This window comes from Carcharodon carcharias, chromosome 8 (assembly GCF_017639515.1).
Source record: "Carcharodon carcharias isolate sCarCar2 chromosome 8, sCarCar2.pri, whole genome shotgun sequence".
Lineage (NCBI taxonomy): Eukaryota > Metazoa > Chordata > Chondrichthyes > Lamniformes > Lamnidae > Carcharodon > Carcharodon carcharias.
Window position 1 is genome coordinate 173,425,163 of NC_054474.1, and position 25,823 is coordinate 173,450,985.

General features: G+C 39.4%; 1 protein-coding gene across 8 annotated transcripts in view; it reads left to right on the forward strand.

The window, feature by feature from the left end:
• Positions 1-25,823, forward strand: part of LOC121281034 (DENN domain-containing protein 1A-like) — a 607,528-nt gene that overhangs the window by 401,823 nt on the left and 179,882 nt on the right. For all 8 annotated transcript variants that reach the window (XM_041193614.1, XM_041193619.1, XM_041193616.1 and 5 more), the window contains exon 12: positions 6,334-6,435. In XM_041193614.1, coding sequence (XP_041049548.1) covers positions 6,334-6,435 — 102 coding nt within the window. The remainder of the gene's footprint in view (positions 1-6,333; positions 6,436-25,823) is intronic.

The window sequence follows — 25,823 nt, forward strand, 5'->3', positions numbered from 1 at the left end:
TGTGCCAAGTGTCCCTATAAATCTGTAAAATTTAAAGAAATATCAAGCAACATATGTGCTTCCAATACAAGATATCAAACCTGGTGCCAGATTTTTGTTTCCATATAAATTTACCCTTTCAGCTGACATGAGGTTCACACATGTAGACCTGAAAATTGTTACTTTGAATGAACTGAAGACTGTTCCTGAGGCCGGAATTAGAAATTATACTATCCCGGCCCAACTCTGTACTCACCCAGCATTAAATTTGCCACTGCGCTATCCAGCGTCCATACTAGCAAATGGAAACATGCCAGTTTGCTTGTGCACCAACCCATAACCTCCTTTGTTATTGCCAGTTTTCTCAGTTCCTTTCTGGAGAGCCTTGATTCATCTTGGGTACGGTTTCTGGCCACTGTCAGTGTTCTGCTACTCTGCTCTACAGCCTTCTGAGCCCAAGTGGTGAGTGTCAGCAGGCTAACTGACCATGGAATATGTCATTGTAGGGCTCCAACCTGACCCACTCAGCCTGAGTTCCTTGATAATAATCAGAAGTGGGCGTCTTGATTCTTTATCCGGTTATCTTGTTTGGTGCAGGTTAGGAATTTAACTGGGAATTTCTTGTCACTAAGGCTTTATGCTGCTAATAGGGATATCACGAAGAATTGATGAAGGAATGTCACCTTATGAAGAACAATCTATTAATTTAACAAATGAAGGCAAATGGGCCAGGATTGTAGTTGAGCATCATTAGTTTGATGCAAACTTAAAATTTTCTGAGTCTAAATCTGCTGATATACCAAATAGATGCCACTGATGAGGGATGATGTCTGTGCAAGATATTCAGCCTCTGCACACTACAAGAATAAATGCTGTCACAAGACTCACGCACTGTTCTCATGATTGCAGGGCAGATTCCAGCATCGTCTAAGAAAATATCCTGCTCAAGCAGTGACAGCCCTCTCATCTGCCATTCACTATCTTTAATTTTCTGCATGAGAAAATCAGAATTTACCAGTGCTGGGAAATTGCGGGCATGTGTGCATTTTTCAGCCTATTGCAGTAGTGACCATGGTTCTCCAAGCTGGGATGAAAATACCGCGATACCAGACGTAGAAGTTAATTGCTTGTTGATTCAAGTGTAAGATACAAATATCTGTATGTTATCAATAGGGGAACCTGCCTTGATACTGTTTGAAGCCCTTTAATGATCAACTTGAACGTCTTAGGCAAGATTTTGGATGGATGGTGGTAGAATTGACCCCTTTTCTAGGGGTAAATACAGCAGCAAAGCTTTTCTGACTGGTGCATAAAGATATATTCCTGGTATAATAGACATGATTCACGATGCCTTCAGCTGTAGAATTCTGGTCAGTGGTCCACCCATTTCGGAGGTTATGCAACTGTCAGCACTGCAGCCTGTACTAATCTAATTTTATTGGCAAAAGGGTTTTTGGGACCACCAGAGTCCCCTAAATTTGCTTCGAAAAGCATTTCTAATCCTAAATATACAGTACACCCTGTTTATAACACCTTGTTTGTATTTATATGCGTTTTGTTAATCAGGAGCAACATCAAAGCCTAAAGATGCCCTCAGCTGTAAAATAAATCTTAAAGTATATCCTGAGTAATGAAGTAAAATTGCAGCAGGTTAATTTAATTCTTGTTAAGTAAAGAACAAAGTTTACTACAGATAAATCTACATCTCCAGTAATACATATATATATATATATATCTATATACACTATGCATTCATGTTGATAAGTTAACCAGCTGACTTATGAATTTTCTTCTCCGCCGATGCTGCCAGACCTGCTGAGTTTTTCCAGGTAATTCTGTTTTTGTTTTGGATTTCCAGCATCCGCAGTTTTTTTTGTTTTTATTTTTTTGTTTTTATTTTTTGTTTTTATCTCTGACTTATGAATGCCTTGACCAATTTGAGTACAGGTTAACTTTGGGATCAACTAGTCAAAATGGGCTAACTTCGAGATTGTACAGATCCCTACACTTAATATATTTTCCTCTAAAGATGGCCTCAGTTTACCTAATTTGTTCGACTTACGTCCGATCATGTTTAGAAACAAGTGTTAGAATTGCCTTTGCACCTCTGTGTCTTGTGGCCCTGTTGAAGTAAATGGACTTTTGAATAGCTTGCCGCATCTGCCATGGTGGGACCCACCACTCCAAGGCCAGAAAATCCTAGCCAAAGTATATCAAATGCTGGTGCCGTACTGCACTGAATACATATATGATCAGCTACCAATTTCTTGAAATGTTGGGCAGTTACATCAGGCAGAATTTTCCATATTCAGAAAACGGGATAATATGCATTTTGACAGTGAAAATAGTTTCCAAACTGGTAAATATGATAGGATTAGTATTCAGTAAGTATATCTGTTATGATATGAAATCTGTTGTCCCAAAATAATGTTGAAATATTGATGCTTAGCACCAACTGGACTGATTCAAGGAGTTTTTGATTAAACTGTTGGAAATTAAAACCAGAGATATATTTTTGTTACAACAATGTAGCATTTTACAGCATATTTAGATTGTGGCTAATTTTGAGGATGAATGCTTTTGAGTATTTTAAATGTATAGTAAGGTGTGAATTTGGGGATTCTGTCAGTTCATTGTAATTCATATATATGATTACCTATATACTTGCACACCTTTCAGAATGAAGTTGTATTCTACCGAAAACTTGTTGATTTGATAAAATAAATAAAACCTGAAGTTTCCTTTTGTTTCCCATGGACCAATGAATCATCAGTTTTTTTTTTAAAGGAAGGTAGGATTGCCAATTTGGCCAAGGTTTATAAAGTCTAATAAATTTTTACCATTGGAAGGAATACTTCCAAAAACTAGAATTCCCTGGCTGTGATGAAAGAAAACATCTAAACTAAAATACAAATAAAGAGGAACTAAAGTTGTAATAGATAAAAACAAAAAGTTGTAATAGTACTGATCTTAGATATTGTTTGTAACAGTAAAACACAAGATCAACTTAAAATGGATTATAACCTGTCTTGACTGGGACTAAGTCATCCATGGAAGGCTGATGAGGAAATGAGTGTCAGTTTGGCTTGGCTGGTGGTGCTCTCTCCTCTGAATCAGATGGACGTCAGGACATAAGACAGAATGATCAACTTCAGGGGTATAAAATGGGTGATTGTAGATCAACTACGCACTCTGCCAATCAGGCAAAGCCCTTCGGGAGAGAGTAACATAGGAAGCTTATTTTCCACTATGTCAAAGTTGACAAGTTGGTAATTTTGTGGCATTTTGCTGTATTTGCCAGCGTTACAACAGTGTCTACACATCAAAAGTAATCCATTGATTTTGAAGTACTTTGCTAGTTCTTTCCTTTCTTTCCCTCTATTTCATCCCACCTTATGACTTACTTTCTTCGAAACAGCAAGAGCTTGCATTTATATAACACTGTTCACATCCTCAAGATATAAATACTTCACAGCCAGTGTATTCACCTTTGTAATTGCAGCCAATTACCAGCCAGCAAAGTCCCATTCGGGGTGTTGTTGATTGAGAGATAAAAGTTAGTCAGGACACTCCAAGAACACTTGTTTCTTCTATAATGCTGTCAAATGCTATATGTGTACCTGAGAGGAGAAATGGAGCCTCAGATTAATGACTGACCTGAAGAATGGTGCCTCCAACAGTGAAGTAATCCCTCAGTATTGCATTGAAGTGAGAGAAAAAGAGGAGAATGGGTAAATAATATGTGGTGGGAAAGGGGTACGGTTTGTGCTGATAGGAGAGAAACTGTACTCTTCCAAATGCCTGTTAGCCTGGAAGATGAATGAGTGATTAATTGAGAATATGGCACAATCTCTCCCTTTCTCATTCAGTATTTCAAAAGTAACTTTAGCCTGAGATAGGCAGAGAGAATATATAGTCGATTTCCATCAAGCCAGCTAGCATAATCAGTCCCTTTACACAAAACAAGATGGCATCACGTCAGTCTTCAGAGAACAGTGGAAAATTATGAGCAAAAGGAGGTCAATTAAATATCCTATTCCAGAGTCCAATAGGATCTCTACAAGAAGAATCAAGACACTATTTTTAGTTGGATATCTTTGACGTCCAGCCGACAATAGGAATTTTAATTTGTAAAGATGCATTCCCTGCGCTCAATAGCGGAAATATGCGGAAGCAATGCAATCATGGTCATTGTTTAAACTTTCACCATCGAGAAATGGTTGAGTGAATCCACTCAAACAGCAGAAAAGGCTATTTTTACAGTTAAAAATGCAAGATAGTTACAAAAGAGTGAATGCATGCTTTGAGACCTTCCTATTTTCCACCTCTCTCATTGCTAGTAATCCCAGTTGCCCACTTTGTTTATAGCTAGGACTGTCTCTTGCACGTGCGATATATATTCTTTAATTGTTTCACATTAGTAGCCATGATGACACTTCTGGGTATACTAAAGTCAGCAGGAAGTGTTCAATTTAAAAATACACAATAGAAAATGCTCTTTATTGGATTTAACAAAGGGAAAACTTCTTGGGCATCCTTCAAGTTTGAATAGCTAGTTGCAGATTTTTGACAGCCAGTTTGTCGCAGCTGTTTATGATAATATACCCCAAAATCACCTGTTTAGGATCAGTGCTGCTAAGGACTCTAGGTAACAGGAAAGTGGAAAATGCACAGAAGGGGTTAGCAGCCCACACGCTGTGCAAGGATCAAAGAGTTTAAAGGTCAAAGGACATGTCTCGCCAAACCATATCTTTCTGTTGAATAGCTACTTCAGATCGTAAATCTGACGAGGATTTCATTAAGTCGTTCTGTCTGCTGCTGGGGCATGAAATCATAAAATTTTATATCATCAGCTTTTCCTGCTTCTGGCAGCCAGATTGACATATTGGTGTCCGTAAAAAGGACAAGTTTATGTCTTGTAGGAAACAAAGTATATTCTCACCACTATCCCTTAAATCATTTTAGAGTCAAAGTACTGGTAAAAGCTTCAAGTACTCAAAAACTACGAATACTCAGCATTGATGAAAAATTTGTTTTATTATTTACTTGAGCTTATTCAAGCTGGAGGAGGAACTGCCTGAGAGATAAAGTTTTTTTGTGGTATTTGAGGTTTTGAAGTCTTATCTTATTTCAAGGATTTAGGGAACACTTTTGTATATTTTTAATTGTCTGAAATTGCATTCAGCCACCCTGAGAAAATGATAGCAAGTGACAGTGTAGCTAAGTCATATCTTGAAGGAGGGTTTAAAAAAGACATATCATCAAGACAAATAGTACTAACTGCTTTCTATTTAATAGGCTGGTGAATAAGGCCCCCTGTAGTTTGTTTGAAAAGTTAATGCATTTTAACTGTGTTGGTGTCATTTAGAAAATTCAAAGCACTGTTTGCACTGAGAAAACAGCTCTTACTGATTAAGTCTGTAATTCTTGGTACGCTACATTTATAGACGTAATAAACAATGTGTTCAGCAGTTGCTAAGATGGATTTCTGGACCTCTTGATTGCATGAAGTGTGTCATAATACCAATAATGTATAGATAGGTTTCCATCAGTGTAAGGACTTTAAATGAACCGTAGTACACAGCTATTGGAAACTTGACCAACTGACAGAAGCATGGCTTTATTTAATTCTTTTTCGTTACTATTTACAAGAAACTGCTTGTGGTTTTATTCTGATAGCAATGCATAGAAATGCCAAGTAAATAAGTGTTTTTTTAAAAAAGATGAATCACCTAGATTGTGTTTTCTGATATTCTATGAACTGTTGACATCAAGTCATTTAAGATTTAGGGCTTATAGTTTGTGACAAACGTTCAAGTAAATACAGAGATAAAAACAAAAAACTGCGGATGCTGGAAATCCAAAACAAAAACAGACTTACCTGGAAAAACTCAGCAGGTCTGGCAGCATCAGCGGAGAAGAAAAGAGTTCACGTTTCGAGTCCTCATGACCCTTCAACAGAACTGAAGAGTTCAGTTCTGTTGAAGGGTCATGAGGACTCGAAACGTCAACTCTTTTCTTCTCCGCCGATGCTGCCAGAACTGCTGAGTTTTTCCCGGTAATTCTGTTTTTGTTCAAGTAAATATACTATGTACTGCAGATAGATTTATTTCAAACATTTGGATCACAAAATGAAGGTCTCCCAAACAATCTTGCTATTGCACTTGTCAGTTTAACATTTTCCGAAATTTCTTACATGTATCAGTAATGCTAACAAGAGTAATTTGATTTTTCACAGTAGCTTTACTCCCAAATGTAGAGTCCTTTTTTTTGTAAGTGAATTTAGGCTTCAAATTATACTTTTCAAAACATTTAAGAATGAAACATTTTTGTTGATTTTTTTTTCTACAACAGAAAGTGAGGAATATGGCCTTAGAAGATGTTGTGATACTAAATGTGGACAACAATACACTGGAAACACCATTTGATGATCTTCAAAGCCTTCCTAATGATGTGGTTAGTATAACCTAGCTCTCATTTCTGTGTACTTTTATTACTGAACTCAAAATTTAATATACCAATTTGTTTTGAAGCTTCCCCTCTATTATTCTATTTCATGTCTGTTTAACAATGTTACGTAGTCCGCAAAGTGTTTTGTTTCTCTAAAGTAAGAGGCAAGATTGAATGAAAGCATCCTGGTACTTTACTAACCATTCTTTACATCCTGGTACTTTACTAACATTTCACTCCAGCTCATTTTCCTTTACAGCCAAAATTTAAAGCCATGTCTTTCTGGAGGAACGTAAATTGTACAATCTGATTTTTTTTCTTTCAAATCCATTAATGTTATTGTTCTGACAAAATTATTAATTATCTTATTCTCCGCTGTAGTCTTTACCTTTACTGCTTTGTACCTGTGCCCTGCTTTTTTTCCCTCAAATTCTATTTCATTTTTAAATAATGGAATGGTATTTCTAGCTAAATGGTTTTTGCTTGGCAGGAAAGAGATGTGTCCAATTTGCCTTGCACTGCATCAGTGCCACCTGCTACTGGAGTACTCTTAATTAATAGATCAAAGGGACAAAGCAGAGGTGGTAAAGTGTGTCAATTCAACAGAAGATAGCAGCGTACTTTGATCTAAACAAAGTTGTTCCAGAAAGAAAAAATCTCAATTTCTTTCCAATCCTTTATGATCGATGTTCTGATGCCTTTTTACATTTTATTTAATCCTATGATTTTTCAGTTTGATATAGGGTAGAATGGATTTAGGGTGTTATTTAAAGGTCTAACTAAAGAAAATGTCCCTTTTGATGTAGAATGCTGACTTTAAAAGTACAGCGGATAAATGAGAATGGCATGCACTGCTACACAGTCCAGTTCTTTTGTGCTTTCTTAAAAGGTGACATTGCTCACATTATTGCTCTATGTGGCACCTAGATGTTAGATGTGTAACCAGTTATTGTGCTGCATCCAGCACCTTTATTTTGCAACCCAGCTTACCATCTGTTTGAAGTATTGTCCTGCTTTGAGTAAGCGCCCAAAATGCTGACAGCATTTTGGGTTTACTGCAATAAAAGCAATTTGACATTTACAGACATGAAAGTACATATTGCTCACAAAAATTCTCCCCATAGGCTTTATTGTGCACTCATTGTGCTCTACAATTTGGCACTGCAATTGGAAAAAATTAATTACACAGTAACAACTGTTCTATTTCAATGGACATGACTTAACCCTTTCAGCGACCCATGTTCTTCATAGCATGGACCAGCTCATGGGATTAGACAAAAGACTTTTACAGATCAGAGAAACCAGAAAAATGATTACATGTCCTGACGTTTACTGCTAAAACTATAAACACCTTTAATTATTATTTTTTATAATTCTTTTCATAAATAAATTTGCCACGGTCTAGTTAAATTTGACATTAAGATGGACCTTAATGCCAAGGAAACTATGCACCATTTACAAACTTTTGATCCAGATGGATAGTTTCAAAGAAAATGGTATGAAACCAAGTGGATTTTAAACCTAAGAGCAGCCCAGTGGCACAGTTGTTGGTGTACTACATCACAAATTGGAAGACCCAAGGTTATAGTCCCAGCCTAGATGGCATTAGCACTTGGTTTACTCAAATAGTGAGGGGCTTAACTCTGTGGGATTGGTAGCTAAAATGATGATTGCAGGCAATGGCTCATGCCTGAGAAACTATGAAGCTTTCTTTGTTCACTTTACAACGATCAAATTTTACTATGCTAAATTTAAGTGTTTTGTTTTCTAACTTGTGCTTTTGAGTGTGTCCTGTCAACATTCTTTCATCTAGTTTCTTATAATTCTAAGAAGCATTGACATATGATGACATGAGGCAACCTAATGGCTCGGTTGCACAAAATACATAATTTTTCCCTCTTGTGTGGTTGGCAGGGACGGGGGGTGTAAAAATCATCCAATATGACCCATGCTTTATGGTGCATGACAGAAAAAGTATTAGCTCATGCCAGAGTCTTGTGTTACAATCAGGTACGAGGGAGTCGATCGGCTTCCCCGTTTTCCCTTTCCTCATTTGACTGCAACATGTTTTTTTGTTAAAACAAATATATTTGCCAATTCAACAAGTATTTAACTGTTCACACGCTGTGATCATGAAAGACACAATTGGACAGGTTTTCTTGAGTGTTAACAAAGGAAAGGGGATAAATTTTACTGTACTCAACCCAGCTTAAGTAAAATAATTAAATACTCCGACTTTCTCACAAATGCTCAAAGTTCTCACACAACAAATAGTTTACAGACTGGGGAAGGATAGATTAAGTAAGTTAGAGTCCAGTAAAATTAATGAAGTGTACATTTTGTGGAGGTGATTTGGCTGGCCTCAGGGTGAATATGGCAGACCTGCTGCTTTCGCTCGATGGTCCTAAGGCTTCCAATGTTGAAACAACTTAAAGATGCAGACAGATGCTTAATCTTTTATTCTGGAGTCAGTAGTGTTGGATTGAAACATTTTCAGAAAGCTCTTTCTGCAGCATCTGGGTTGGTCGCAATTAGCAGACAGGGTTCAAAAACTTACAAGCTGGGCAGAGCATGAGAAAGGAAGGAATCCACTCAGATTCTCGTTTCTTTAGTGTCTCAGCTGCTAGCCCTGTTCTGTAGATAAACCAGGTGCTTAAAACAGACAAAAGGTGGGTTCTCACATGATCTTCCCCAACTGCCCAGGGATTCAAACAAGGTCATAGCCAATGTATTCTGGCTATACCTTGATTAGATCATGTCTGGGAATCCCTTTCTCAGCCAGGGTCCCATTGTTGAAGTGGTTATGTTTAATGGTTTGTCTCCACCTAGTTGAGTACCCGGATGAGTGTCTGGATGCTGTACTAATGGGACAGGAGATATGGTTCAGACACGTTCCCCTAAGGCCATTGTCTTTGGTGGGTTTTTGCAGACAGGTAGACTCCACCTCAATGGTGTTGGAATGTGGAAGGTACAGTGATGCACATTGTGTAGCCATCAATAGTTGCAAGCTCAAGTCACTGGAATGCAGCTTTAGTCTTGTTTTTTTTAAAATTCAGCCATGGATACAAAAATCATCTTTTTGATATAAAGCAGAATTTCATGACACTTGTTATTCTCATCTTGTAGTTTTTCTGTTGTGTTTTCAAGGTACCTAGTTTCCATATAGGTGAATAATTAAAATATATGTTTGTATGTTAATGGTGAGCCTTTGAGCCTTGATTTCCATTTTCAACTCCTTATACATGATATTGTGTTTGGCACTGCTGTAGAGGAGTCAACTACAAGATTCACCTTGGTTTCCAGTTTTACATCCAAGCACTTGAAGCCTGGCTTCATGCAATCAACAAAATGATTTGGCTACTGCTGGTTGTGCAAATGTCCCAGCAACAGTAAAACGACTTCAGGAAGTAGTTCATCAACATAAATGAGTGATTAGATATACATTTAATGAGACTTGTATCGATACTTTATTATTTACAGTCTCAGAGTATAAGATTTTTCTTTTATAGCAGTAAAAGGTTATTAATTAAATAATAATTTGCCATCAAAATGAATTATTTCTCGGTTAACTAACAAATGCCTCGTGAGCTTTAACCACAAATATTTTCTTCTCGCTTTTGATTATTGGTTTTTACAAAGTTTAAGCCAGCTAAAATTGAGCCTGGAGTTTTCTTCATTTTCTATCCTTTGTCCATCCTCTCTTTCCGTATCCTTAGAATTATAACCTCCATGTGATCATTTTCATATCTGCTGTTATGATATGGCAAGTGGTATTTGCCAGGCTGACCAAATTCCAAAGGGAAACTTGACCGCTCTATCACATCGATTTAGTAATTTGCATTTATTACGCAAAGGTTTGTGCACTGAAGTCAGAAGTAATGAGCCCACTATCACCTTTAGAGATTTTAAAGATTAAATATAAACATTTATTATCAAAAGAAAAGAAACAATTAAACACATACAAGATTACAGTTACACAGTTACTTAGTTTAATGATAGTTCCAAAAATATTTCTACTTATTAGACTCCCAACTACACACCCCTTTTGGGCAACAGTCCTAATAGATTCTTAATCTATAAAACATCCAGCAATAAAACAACAAGCACCCAATATTGCCATAAGGGAGGTATTTCACAGCTTCTTTCTCCCTCTCATTTGACAATGGAACTCCAAAGGCTTTTAACAAAACCTTGGTTACTGGTACAGCAAACATCTCCAGGGTGGCTAGAGGCTTTTTCCACAAGTCTGTTTTACACAGTGCACCTTTCAAGTTCTTACACAGCCACACCACACACATATTTCCACCTCTATTTATATACATCTTCCTCCCTTTTGATCTGTAAACCCCATTGTTTCAACCTTTGGAAGCTACTTTTTGCAGAATATAAAAATCTTTCATATTGTCATTATGCCAGCATTTTCGGGAAAAATAAACTTAATAACTTTGCCTTATTTATCTCGACAGTTGTAAACATCTTATCATGTACCTTTGAAAATCAAAAAACCTCCCAACTTATCTAAAAATGCAAATTCCATTCACACCGTATCTGCTGAGACTTCATCCCGGCTTACCCACCTCCATTTCAAATGTCTGTTTTACACCTAGCTCCTTTTGATGATTCGAACTGTCTGCAGTTCAATTAAACTAGGCACACGTGTACACACAAACATACATACCCGTGGTCCCTATAAGCCTGCTTTAAAGTATCCCACCGAGATATTAGAGAAAAAGATATTTCGTTTACATTACGCTATTCCTTCGAAAGAGAATGTCTTGAATTTCACTGTGCTATACCAGGTACAGTTTTGAGAGATTATTAATTCGAATTTAATACCATGCTAGGCTTCAATATTTACATCAACTCGTTTTTTTATTGATGGTGTCCAATGTTTTTTTTTGCCCTCCATTGGACAGCCAATATTTCTATGAATGGTTGAAAAAACAAAACAGCACAGTTAATAATTTGGATTAAACCCAGATTGCCTTTTAACTTCATAAATCAGCTTCATAAAACTTGTCAAGTTATCCAACAACCATGTCCTACTTGCATTCATGAAAAGACTAGCCGTGAAACTCAGAAACTCTCTCTGGTTGCAGATTATCATATACAAACATTAGAACATTGCAGAGAAGAGTTATACATTGTATATCAGTAAATGCCACTGAACAAACCGACTTAAAATTAGCTGGACCATCCGAAAGCTGGACCATCCTAAAGCCCAATCTTATTATAAGTATCAGGAGACTTCTGAAATTCTTAAACCATTCTGCTTTCAAGTAGTGTATCCTCTGTGGCATTGCTTATTGTTAGCTTTTGGCTCATTGTACAGTTTTCATAAAGCTACCAAAAATATTCCTTTGAAGTGTAGCAACCTAGCCCCTTTTAAAAATATTAATTGTTAAACTGTAGATGTTAAGTACTTTTATGTATTGGAATCAGATTTCTGTTTCAACAATAAAAAAAATACTGGAGGTCTAGAATGAGGGGCCATAGATAAAAGATTAAATTCAAAAATTTTAAATGGAACAAGAAAAACCTCACCATGAAGAGAGATGGAGGCTGTAAAATTTGTTTCCAGAGTTAGGAGGTGAGGCAGAAACTATAAATGTACAAGGTTAGATTGGATAGATAGATGTTAGAAAATAGGGTGAAGAGGTAACGAGCAAGGTGGCAAATGTAGTTACGATGATTTGCTCACCTGAAGGGTGGATTGGTTGGCCTGTCTGTCCTGTTTCTATGTTGTACCTTCTATGTATTTCTATTTATATGCATGTCTGTATTTTGTTTGTCATATACAATAAATTCGCTCTTTGGCTGTACAGTGGTGAAATGCCCTATCAAAGAATAACTTGCACAGTAAAAATGTGACTTTTCCATATATTATGGAACCAACATGCTTTGTTACTGAATCATTTTTTTAAATTCATTAATGGGATGTGGGCTTCATTGGCTGGGCCAGTATTTATTGCCCATTCCTAGTTGCCCTTGAGAAGGTGGTGGTGAGCTGCCGCCTTGAACCGCTGCAGTCCATGTGGTGTAGCTACACCCAGAGTGTTCTTAGGGAGAGAGTTCCGGATTTTGACCCAGCGCCAGTGAAGGAACGGCGATATATTTCCAAGCCAGGATGGTGAGTGGTTTGGAGGGGAACTTCCAGGTGGTGTTGTTCCCATGTATCTGCTGCCCTTGCCCTACTAGAAGGTAGTCCTCATGATTTCGGAAGGTGCTGTGTAAGGAGCCTTGGTGAATACCTGCATGCACCTTATAGGTGGTACACACTGCTGCTACTGGGCGTTGGTGGTGGAGGGAGTGAATGTTTGTGGATGTGGTGCCAAGCAAGTGGGCTGCTTTGCCCTGGATGGTGTCAAGCTTCTTGAATGTTGTGGGAGTTGCACTCATCCAGACAAGTGGGGAGTGTTCCATCACACTCCTGACTTGTGCCTTGTAGATGGTGGACAGGCTTTGGGGAGTTACCCGTCGCAGGATTCCTAGCCTCTGACCTGCTCTTGTAACCACTGGGTAGTCCAGTTCAGTTTCTGGTCAATGGTTACTCCCAGGACGTTGATACAGAGGGATTCAGTGATTGTAATGCCATTAAACATCGAGGGGCAATGGTTAGATTCTCTCTTGTTGGAGATGGTCATTGCCTGGTACTTGTGTAGCATGAATTTTACTTGCCACTTGACATGCCAAGCCTGGATATTCACCAGGTCTTGCTGCATTTGGACATGGACTGCTTCAGTAACTAAGGAGTCGTGAACATTGTGCAACCATCAGTGAAAATCCCCACTTCTGACCTTATGATGGAAGGAAGGTCATTGATGAATTAGCTGGAGATGGTTCAGCTGAGGACACTACCCTGAGGAACTCCTGCAGCGATGTCCTGGAGCTGAGATGACTGACCACCAACAACCACAACCATCTTCCTTTGTGCTGGGTATGACTCCAACCAGTGGAGAGTTTTCCCCCTGATTCCCATTGACTCCAGTTTTGCTAGGAGCCACACTTGGTCAAATGCAGCCTTTATGTCAAGGGTAGACACTCTCACCTTACCTCTGGAGTTCAGCTCTTTGTCCATGTTTGAACCAAGACTATAATAAGGTCGGGGTTGAGTGGCCCTGGCGGAACCCAAACTGGGCATCAATGAGCAGGTTATTGCTAAGTAAATGCTGCTTGATTGCACTGTTGATGACGCCTTCCATTATTTATGATAGAGAGTAGACTGATGGGGCGGTAATTGGCTGAGTTGGATTTGTCTTGCTTTTTGTGTACAGGACATAACTGGACAATTTTACATGGAGCCGGGTAGATGCCAGTGTTGTAGTTGTACTGGAACAGCTTGGCTAGGAGCATAGGAAGTACAGGAGCACAAGTGTTCAGTACTATTGCTGGAATATTGTCAGGTCCCATAGCCATTTCACTACTCAGTGCCTTCAGCCATTTCTTGATATCAGGTGGAGTGAATTGAATTGGCTGAAGACTGGCATCTGTGATGCTGTGGACCTCCAGAGGAGGTCGAGATGGATCATCCACTCGGAACTCTTGGCTGAAGATTGTAGCAAATGCTTCAGCCTTATCTTTTGCATATTATAGGATCATGACAGATACCCTACTCCACAATATAGCTCCTTTGTATTATTTTCATGAATAAATGTGGTTTGTCATCATAAGAAAATAAAATGACGAAAGTATAATATAGCATTGGGATATGGCATATTCAGATATCTATGTTTTGTTTTATTTCTAATTACATTTAAGAAAGGGGTGGGAGAAACCAGGAAACTGTCAGGCCTGTCGGTTTAACATCAGTTGTGTGTACGTTAGTGGAATCTATCATCAGTGACAGAGTGACTGAGCACTTGAACAACTCTCAGTTGATTTAAAGAGAGTCAGCATTGATTTTTGAAAGGTAGGTCATGACTGACTTAATCCAGTTGAATTTTTTGAGGCGACTGCTAACTTGGAAGGTAGGGGAGTGTCTATAGTGTTGTTTACATGGATCTCCAGATGAGGATTTGTTAAGATTTTGCACAAAAGATCATTAATCTACGGAATTGGAAGTAACCTTCAGATGTGTTGGCAATTAGCTAGAAGGAGGGAGACGGAGAGTGTAGCGATAAAGGGAACGTAGTCAATTTGACAGGATGAGATGTGGTCCTTGGGGATCTGTCCTGGGACTTCAGCCTCTCACTTTATATTTTAATGACTTGGGTGAAGAAATCAAGTATTATATATCTAGGTTTGCATTTGGAGGTTCTTCTTTCTTGGGCTTATCTGGAGGAGAAACAAAGAGGAGCTCCACTTTTAGCTTTCAATTTGTCATTTTCAATAAAAGAGCTTCGTGATGTAGTTTGCTAACAGATAATAGGGGGTACAGTAGATTGAGAAGGAAGAGAAGAAACTATTACATTTTCCCTATCTCTGATTCCATCCCCAAGATCTGAAGAACCTATTGCTCAAAGAGGGTGGATGTTTGTTGGTCAAACAACTGTAGGAAAAGTACCACTAGCCAAGGGGTGAAAATATCCATATCTTCTGGTGTTGATGGGCCCTGCATTAATGATGAACTTACTTCGTCCTAAGGTTCTGCAGCTGTTCTGATATTAGCTAAGGTGGTTGGCACTTAGATGTTGTGACTGTTGTCTTTACTGCAGTTTGATATTGATTTGGAAGTTTCAAACTTAAGATCAAAACACAATAGAATTGGGGACAGAATAAGGCATTGATATGCAAATACAATTATAAATTACTTAAAACTATCTCAAGTTCCTAACACTTTTGTCATTACATTATACTTAATGTGAAATGACGAAGCATGAGTTTGATTTCTGCGAGACTGTAGTGATTGTGGAAGTTTAGATGGACACTGTATTGGACACAGGAGGAAGGGACTACACAAAATCCTTCTGACTTGTGGGGAGTGTGATATGTGGTCTACCATGGAGACCTGCGAGACTTCTCAGCTTCAAAGAGGAATGAGGAGTTCCTGGATTGCACTCTTCAAAATGTGGTGACTCAGGAGGCACAGCTAGACAGTTAAAAACATAGGAATAATGTAAAAGATAGAAGAGGGACATGGTATTTGTTGGGACAATGGGTCTCTGTGCCACTAGAATGGAAAGGCCAGATGGCCTTCTCCTAAGACCCATGTTCCTATTGGACAAGCATTAGATGATGAATGGTAGCGATCCAGAGGAGGTGGTCCAGGACAACTTTCTGACGCCATGGAGCAAGGAGCTAACTGGAGAATGAGAGAGATATAGACTCCAGGAATAGAAGACTGGTAATAGTGGGAGATTTAATTGTTATTTATTTATTTTTTTTTGCAGTCATGACAAGGTGTCCAAAATTGCAATGAATAATTTTCCAAATAGGCTGCTTTTAGCTGACAATTAGTGAAGAATAAATATCACTCTTTGTGAAATGATATCAGTAAGCAAGTTGCAATGGAAAATCAAATTAAAATAAGGAGGTTTAAGAAAATACTACATTGGTCGAGAATTTCATTCCAGTGAGACCATGGCCAAAATTTTACTAGCCCTCTAAATGTAAGCCAGGAGGCCGGAGGACTGGTAAGTTGACAGTGGAAGGCTTCAGGAGGAAAGCCTGACTTATTCCTGCTGCCACAAGTTATTTCAGGAGGTGGGTAAGACAGCAGCTTGGCCACCTACCAACCGCAGGCAGACGATCAATTAATGTAATTAACTGACCTATTAACGGCTCTCTTAGAACAGCCCTACCGCTGCATGGGGAAGCTGCTCGGTACATTCAGACAGACTCCCTTTGTCTTCTTTTAACGTGATGGCACACTGAGGGACTCCCCCGTGCAATGTCTGCTCTGTACTCTGACACCGCTTGGAGGGTCCATCCTTCTGATCACTGAGACTACCTGCCTGGCCCTGGCACATTAAAAAAAAATCCTCGACAGCCCCTCATTGTGCCTCAATATGGAGGCGCCCTCTGCTTCTCCCTGCAACCTCAGCAACAGCCACCTCTATTGGTGGCGCTGCAGAGCTGCCGGTCCTCTGATTGGGCTGGCAGCTCAGAGAGGGGTGTCCTGCCCTGAATGGGTTGGCAGTCATGGCAGTAGCTTCTTAATTGGCTGCTACTGGTGATATCCCCTTTTTTTGTCCAGCCATTTGCCTGCATGGGTTTGGGATCCGTATTTGGTCCCAGCAGCTGGACCCACAACATACCAGTAGAATTTTAGCCATGTTTTTTTGGTACGTGGCTATGTGCAGATCATATATGTTGATGGATTTTTTTTTTTAAATAAAGAAAAATAGAGAGGGCTTGTATTGTTATCCTCTAAGGTCTTAACAAGGATGTTCAAAAGGGAAGAACCATATCTGTAACAAAGATTACTTCATTACGTAACTGGAACTTTGTAGGGAAACATTGTCACCATTTTGTACATAACAAGAACCCACATACGACAATGAGATGAGATAAATGACCAAATAATCAATTTTGCTGATAGTGGCTGAGGGGTGAATGTGGCCAAGACACAGTGAGAACTCCCTTGCTCTTCAAACAGCCTCACTTGATCTTTTGCATCCACCTGAGAGAGCATACAGGTCCTCAATTTAACATGTCATCTCAAAGTGGTACTTCTGACAGTGCAGAATGTCCAGTCAGATTGTGAGCTCAAATATCTGCAGTGGATATTTTGACTCTCGGGTGAGAATTCTCCCTCTGGTTCCAGACTGATACCTGTTAGAGTTGAGGATTGGTTTGTGAAAACCTTCATTCTAATGTTTCATAATATTTAAGCAACTTTTAATTTGCTGAGTTACATTAACTCATTTGACTAAAAAAACAATGCCCTGGAGCCTAGTGATGTGTTTACTCAACTGTCAGAGCTTTGTGATGATTTTTTTATGCAGCAAAGATGATACAAACAGCTCAGGCTTGACTTTTTTTGATAGCTGGATCAAAAGTCTCATTTTTCAAGCATTCAGCCAATTTTTAAGGAAGTTCCTCCCAAATTCAGAAAGGATGATGTGAGTCAAGAGGAATAAGAACAGGTTAAGAATGCTTTAACGGTTTGGAATAGATAAAATGAGAGCAAGTTAAGTTAAAATAATAAAAATGAGATACAGAATATTGGGAAAAGGAAAGACAGGATAAGTGAAGTTACTTTTAGGTTTATTGAAAATAGTTTTGTGGTTATTTTGTAATTTTAGATTAATATTGCAGTATCAAATGTACTCTTGGCACTGGAGGATCTTTATTACAATAATGTTAACTTAGGCACCTCAGAATGCAGGCTATAAATGTTTTCTAAAAATGGCTGTCGTGCTCATCTCAGAATCTTTAGTACCCCTAAATTAAACCTTTTCCAGATTTTAATTATGATAGATTTAGTGTACTGTTAATATTGTCTGTAGACAAAATATTTCAGTTTGCTTTTACAAAATATTAATCAAGTGCAGTATGTGTATAACTTTGCAAATCAATCTTGTTTATTTTATTTGGGTCACTTATCCTAATAGTAATAGCTTACACACCCTTTTAATAAATGCACTCCAAAAAAGATAGAAAGATACATTCATGCTACTAGGAACCGAATACGAATTTGAAAGCAGAAATATCTAATATTTCATGCAGATGCTGCAACGTATAGTTACAGGTCTAGACAGTGACATTAAATCTACTTGATTTTTAAATGATTACTTTCTTGGGTTCTGACAATTTCAAAACAGCATGGAACTGATTATCCAGGAACTGCCGATTTGCACAACACCACTCACTTGTGCACATATTTATTCCGGAGTGTCTTTTAAAAGATAGCTGTCATAGGGGGTGCCCTTGAATTATCTGCTTTGGTTCAGCATTATACAAGTGATGGTCTCTTTGAAACAGTAATCCTATGGGACTTATTAAAACTGAATAAAGGAAGTTTGATGCCATACTCATATCCTGCACAGATGTCAAATACAACGTCCTCATATACTACACTTCAGTCAGTTTGCATTTTCATTAATGCATTCAGCAGACATACCTCAGCATATGAACATTGCTGCTGATTAAGCCCAAGGGCACTGACAACAGCTTTAGCAGCATCTTTTGTTTATACCATTTATTACAATTACAATCAAAAAGAGTTAGCACAATTGTAATTAAATATATAAAGTAATGAGGATTCAGCGTACTTTATGCTAAAATGTAGAAACTATCAGTAGGCAATACTTCAAATTCACACTTTTGTATCCTCAACAGATAAACAAACTGTAATGCGTTCAACTTCAGATAAATGTACTTAACTTGGGATAAATGCCTCTGTGCGCCAAATGTAGAATTCTAGTGTCCCAAGCCATATCTCATTTGTCCCTTTGTATAGAGTTTCTGACTGAAATTTGGATACAATTTTTTTAAAATTCATTCATGGGATGTGGGCTTTGCTTGCTGGGCCAGCGTTTATTGCCCATCGCTAGTTGCCCTTGAACCTCTGCAGTCCATGTGGTGGACATCCAGTATGTCTGGGTTCAATGCTTCACACACCCAGTGTATTCAGTATGGAATTACCTGGAAAAACTCAGCTGGTCTGGCAGCATCGGCGGAGAAGAAAAGAGTTGACGTTTCAAGTCCTCATGACCCTTTGACAGAACTTGAAGTTCTGTCGAAGGGTCATGAGGATTCGAAACGTCAACTCTTTTCTTCTCCGCCGATGCTGCCAGACCAGCTGAGTTTTTCCAGGTAATTCTGTTTTTGTTTTGGATTTCCAGCATCCGCAGTTTTTTTGTTTTTATATATATGTATTCAGTATGGAGCTGTTTGACCAAGATGTAGCAGAGTATTTTGGAAATCCACCTTATATTATACATTTTGGAAACAAATTTATGTTAGCTGATCTTTTATGGCATTGTTCATCTAGATTGTGATGTAAATCAGGAAGCAGAATATATTGAAGAACAAAGAGAACCAATTGATATTTGTTGTTCAGTAGTGGCGAGATGTGGAGAGCTATTATGAAAGAAATTCTTCTCTTGGATCTGACTGGGCATTTTTGTCCAATTACAAGGCTGCATTGGTAGGGTATGGGGCAGCCTAGAACTAGGTACTGGGCTACATAATATAGACGTCGTGAGTTTAAATTCTATTGTGGCAAATTGAGAAATTAAATTCAATAATATTATCACGAAAATGACCACAAAAGCTGCTGTTTTGTTGTTATAAACCTAACTAGTTTCAAGGAAGGGAATCTGTCACCTCTACCCTGTCTAATCTACATATGACTCTATTCCTATACTATCTTTTATTGCCCTCACGTGACCAGGAATGTGCAATAAATATTTTATTATCATTGTTGTCAGCATCCCAAGAACAACTTTTTTAAAAAAAAATGATTGTCAAATCCAAAAGTCAGAATGTAATAATTTGGATCCCCTGTATTCATCCAGTCAAAGGATATAAAAATGACACTTGGAACTATGAGACTTCAGACACAAGGCACAAGTATTTGAAAAAATATTATTGCTAACATGTAAATTACATTAAACAGATGGTAAATGCAAATTTCTATACAATTATAGACAATGGAAATTTATAGGCGAGGATTTTGATTGACTAGAAGACCAAAAGATAAATGCACAGTATATCTGACATGTCACTGGCTTGCCTTGGGGATGGTCTGCAATTCCGCTCTCCCCAATTGATTCTGGAATTAACCTTTAGTACTGTGATGTAAACAATGGGCAACTTGGGAAGGGAAGAGAGAAAACATTAGACTTAACTTGGGCCAAAATTAAACTATATTTGAGTTAAAATAAATAGGTTCTTCAATGATTAACCTGTAATGCATGCACGAATGAATGACACAGACAAATGACTTATTAAGAAAACCACATTATGTCAAGCCCAGGTACAAATGACACACTGATTCGACTTTCCAAGTCCATTATCGATGCAATTGAAAAGAGCACCCTCTCAACTCAATTGAGTTCTACATAACAACTCAGTACATAACCACTTTGGTAATAATACCGCAGTCTAACTCTCTGCTTAAGTCAGGAACTCATATAGGTAATAATGTCCACCCTAATGTGCAAAATATTGCCATTTCCATCCTTGATTCAAGAGCAAGAACAGCTAAGGCAATCTACTTGCAGCAATGTATATTCATTGGAAACAATTTAAAAGTTAGCACAATAGAAGTTATCACATAAGCTGCTGTTTTTGTTGTTTAAAAACCTAACTGATTCATTAATGCCCTTCATGAAAGGGAACTTGCCACCCCTCCCTTTCTAGCCTACATGTGATTCCAATCCCATACTATTTTATTTTCTTTAATGTCCTTAAGTGATTAGGAATGGGCAATAAATGTTTCCTTAACAGTGTTGTCCATATCCCCAAAACAAATTTTAAAAAAGGGGCGGTGGGAGCACTGACTGTGGAGGAACTTCCTGCTCTTACAGCTATAGAAAATAATGCAAAAACATTCTGTAGGTCAGGCAACATCTGTAGCAAGAACAAAGAAGTTAACACTCAGTGTGTAAATACTTCTTCATAACTGCCAGTTCTAATAAAGAGCATGCATACTTAACTCATTACCTTATTTGATCGCTCCATCGATGATATCTGATCTGCTGAGTGTTTTCAGCATTTTGGCTTTTGTGCCAGATTTTCACCATCTTCAATATTTTGGGTTTTTGTCCCTATTGCATGTGTCTGCTTTGCACCCCCATGGGTCACAGGCTGCATCACCAGTTTGGGGCAACTCAGCACAGTAAATGTTTTTAGCGTGCTGTGTTGTAAGTGATTGGCTTTTAATGTTTAGACCCTTAAAGCCTAGTTTTTGCACCACTTGGTGTAATCATATTTGTGTGAGGTGAGGATAGGATGAGACTGATTCTCACCTGTTCGGCTCAAACATCTTCAGCTGCTTCATCAATGACCTTCCTTCCATCATAAGGTCAGAAGTGCGGGTGTTTGTTGATGATTGCACAATATTCAGCACCATTCACAACTCCTCAGATACTAATGTGCAAATTTAGCAGGACCTGGACAATGGGCTGACAAGTGGCAAGTAATGTTTGCACCATACAAGTCCCAGGCGATGGCCATCTCCAACAAGAGAAGATCTAACCATTGTTGCCCCTTGACATTCGATGTCATTACCATCATTGAACCACCCACTGTCAACATCCTGGGGGTTATCATTGACCAGAAACTGAACTGGACTAACCATTTAAATACTGTGGCTACAAGAGCAAGTCAGAAGCTAGGAATCTTGTGGTGAGTAGCCTGCCCCCGACTCCCCAAAGCCTGTCCACCATCTACAAGTCAGGATTGTGATGGAATACTCTCCACTTGCCTGGGTGAGTGCAGCAACACTCAAGAAGCTTGACACCATCTAGGACAAAGCAGCCAGTTTGATTGGCACATCGTCCAGAAACATTCACTCCCTTCACCACTGACACACAGTGGCAGTAAACCCATGACCGCTGCTATCTGGAAAGACAAGGGCAGCAGACACATGGGAACACCACCACTTGGAAGTTCCCCTCCAAGCCGCTCACCATCCTGACTTGGAAATATATCACTGTTCCTTCTCTGTCACTGGGTCAAAATCTTGTATCTCCCTCTACCTGTCCTGTGGGTGTACCTACACCACATGGACTGCAGTGATTCAAGAAGGCAGCTCACCACCACCTTCTCGAGGGCAACTAGGGATGGGCAATAAATACTGGCCTAGCTCGCAATGCCCACATCCCGTAAATGAATGGTGGAGAAGCCCCCCCCACCCCCCTCTGCCAGCTCCCCAAAGTACTGCCTGTCAACAGCTACTTTCTTGTGGCTTGAGTGCTGCAGAACTGTGGAACTGTACCGTAGTGTCAGTCGCCACATTTAGCAGAGAAGGAAAGTAAAGGGAGAGCGTTTTGGAAGAAAAATCATGATCACATCCCTGATTATTAGAAATAAAGCTTGAACAGTGAATTGGATATAACTGTTATGTATTCTTTTATGATGCAAAATAAGTGCTTTTGAAGAGAATACCATTGATATTTACTCAGTTACTTGCAATGAATACTTTCTTTGTACAAATGGTAATGAGGCTGTTCAGAACATGTTCACCTGAAGTGCAGCTTTGTGCATTAGAGGTAATTAAACAGCCCCACCGCTAAATACAAGGGCTAGGCAAGGTTAAGTGATGAATAAGCTAATACACAGGTGGTAGGTGTAGTCTTTTTGGAGCTGAACCTATATGCCAGATGGATAAGAAGCACCATTTTTGCAGTAGCAATTTTTTTGGATCCAGAAAACCATCACCTTTATGGAACAGGTTTAGAAACAGCAGAATGGATTTAGTTTTTTAACTTGAGATTTTTGGAATTAAAATAGAATAGAATTTCAGAATAGTTACAGCACAGAGGAAGGCCATTTGGCCCATTGTGTCCTTGCCACCTCTGTATAAGCTGGTCCCACATCCCCTCCCTTCCCCCATTGCCCTGTAATTTTTTTGTGCATTTCCAATTTCCTTTTGAAGGCCCTGATTGTATCTGCCTCCACTACACTTGGACAGTGCATTCCAAATCTAAACCATTCATTGTGTAAAAATGTTTACAATCATGTTGCCATTCTTCTTAAGTCACCTTGAATCAGTGTCCTTGGGTTCTTGATCCTTCCACCAATAGGAACAGTTTTTCCCTATCCACTCTGTCTTGACCCCTCATGATTTTGAATATCTCTATCAACTGTCCTCTCAGCTTTCACTTCTCCAAGGAGAACAGTCCCATCTTCACCAATCTATCCAGGGAACTGAAATCCCACATCCCGGGAACTATTCAAGTTAAATCTTTATTGCGCCTTTGCTAAATCCTTAACATCTTTCTTAAAGTGCAGTGCTCAGAATTGGACACAATACTCAAGTTGAGGCGGAACTGGTATTTTACAAAAGTTCATCATAACTTCCATTTTTAGTACTTTATGCTTCTGCTTGTAAATCCCAGGATCCTATATGCCTTTTTTGACCACTTTCTCAACCTGCCCTGCCACATTGAACAATTTGTGCCCCTACACCCCCAAGCTCCTCTGTTCTTGCACCCTATTTAGAATATTGCCCTTTGTTTTATATTGCCTCGCTTCATTCTCCCAACCAAAAGGGATCAGTTGATACTCTGCATTAAATTTCATCTGACATGCATCCACCCATATCACCAGCCGGTGTCCTCTTGAAGTCACTCACTATCCTCCTCACAGTTCACAATAATTCCGAGTTTTGTGTCATCTGCAAATTTTAAAATTGTGCCCTGCACACCCAAGGCATTAATCCAGGTCAGGAGGAACAGTGGCCCCAGTACTGACCCCAGGGTAACTGCACTGTATACCTTCCTCAGGTCCAGAAAATCCAAACATGTATCATCACCCACTGCTTCCTGTTATGCAGCCATCTTTGTATCCATGCTGCTATTTTTCCTTTCATTCCATTTGCTTCAGCTTTGCTGGCGAGTCTTATTATGTGGCATTTTATCAAGCCCCTTTTGGAAGTCCCTGTACACCACACCAACCACATTACCTTCATCAAACTTCTGTGACCTCATCAAAAAACTCAATCAAGTTAGTTACAATTTTTTAATATTTATTCGTTCATGGGATGTGGGTGTCATTGGCTAGGCCAGCATTTCTTGCCCATCCCTAATTGCCCTTGAGAAGGTGGTGGTGAGCCGCTGCCTTGAACTGCTGCGGTCCATCTGATGTTGATACGCCCAAAGTGTTGTTAGGAAGGATGTTCCAGGATTTTGACCCAGCAACAGAGAAGTAACGGAGATATAGTTCCAAGTGAGGATGGTGTGTGGCTTGCAGGGAAACTTGCAGGTGGAGGTGTTCGACATCTGCCCTCATCCTTCGAAGTGTAGAAGTTTGGAAGGTTCTGTCAAAAGAGCCTTGGTGAGTTGCTGCAGTGCATCTTGTAGATGGTACACACTGCTACCACTGTGCATTGGTGGTAGAGGGAGTGAGTGTTTAAGTTGGTGGATGGGTGCCAATCCAGTGGGCTGCTTTGTCCTGGATGGTGTTGAGCGTCTTGAGTGTTGTGGGAGCTGTACTCATCCAGGCAAGTGAAGAGTATCCCATCACACTCCTGACTTGTGCCTTATAGACATTGGAAAGGCTTTGGTGGTGAGTTATCCTCTGCAGAATTCCTAGCTTCTAACCTGCTTTTGTAGTTACAATATTTATATGGCTGGCCCAGTTCAGTTTCTGGTCAATGGTAACCCTCAGGATGTTGATACAGGGAGATTCAGTGATTGTATTGCTATTGAACATCCGAGTGGCGATGGTTAGATTCTCCCTTGTTGGAGATGGTCCTTGCTTGGCATTTGTGTGGCACAAATGTTACTTGCCACTTATTAGTCCATGCCTGAATGTTGTCCAGGTCTTGCTGCCTGTGGACATGGACTGCTTCAGTATCTGAGGAGTTGCAGAAGATTCTGAACATTGTGCAATCATCAATGAACATCCCCACTTCTGACCTTGTGATGGAGGGAAGGTCATTGATGAAGCAACTGAAGATGGTTGGGCTTAGGACACTACCCTGAGGAACTCCTGCAGTGATGCCCTGGTACTGAGGTGATTGATCTCCAACAACCACAACCATCTTCCTTTCTGCTAGGTATGACTCCAACCAGTGGTGAGTTTTCCCATGATTGCAGTTGACTTCAGTTTTGCTGGGGCTCCTTGATGCAGCACTCAGGCATATGCTGTCTTGCTGTCAAGAGCAGTCACTCTCACTTCGCGTCTTGAGTTAGGCTCTTTTGTGTATATTTGAACCAAGGTTGGAATGAGCTCAGGAGCTGAGTGGCCCTGCAGAACTCAAACTGAGCATCAATGAGCAGGTTATTGCTGAGTGTGTTTTGATAGCACTGTCGACGGCCCCTTCAATTACTTTGCTGATAATCGAGAGTAGACAGATGGGGCAGTAATTGGCCGGGTTGGATTTGTCTTGCTTTTTCTGTACAAGACGTACCCGGGCAATTTCCACATTGCTGGTTAAATGCCTGTGTTATAGCTGTACTGAAACAACCTGGCTAGCAACATGGCTAGCTCTGGAGCACAAGCGCTCGGTACTATTGCTGGAAAGTTCAGTGCCTTCAGTCGTTTCTTGATATCACGTGGAGTGAATCGAATTGGCTGAAGACTGGTATCTGTGATGCTGAGGGACCTCAGGAGGAGGCCGAGATGGATCATCCACTCAGCATTTCTGGCTGAAGATGGTTCCATGCTGGCTTTTCCTAATTAATCCTCATTTGTCCAAGTGACCCTTAATTTTGTCCCAGAATTTCTTCTCTAAAAGATTTTTTACCACCAAGGTTAAACTGACTGGCCTGTAGTTGCTGGGTTTATCTTACATTCTTTTTTGAAGAAGGGTGCAATGTTTGCAATTCTCCAGTTTA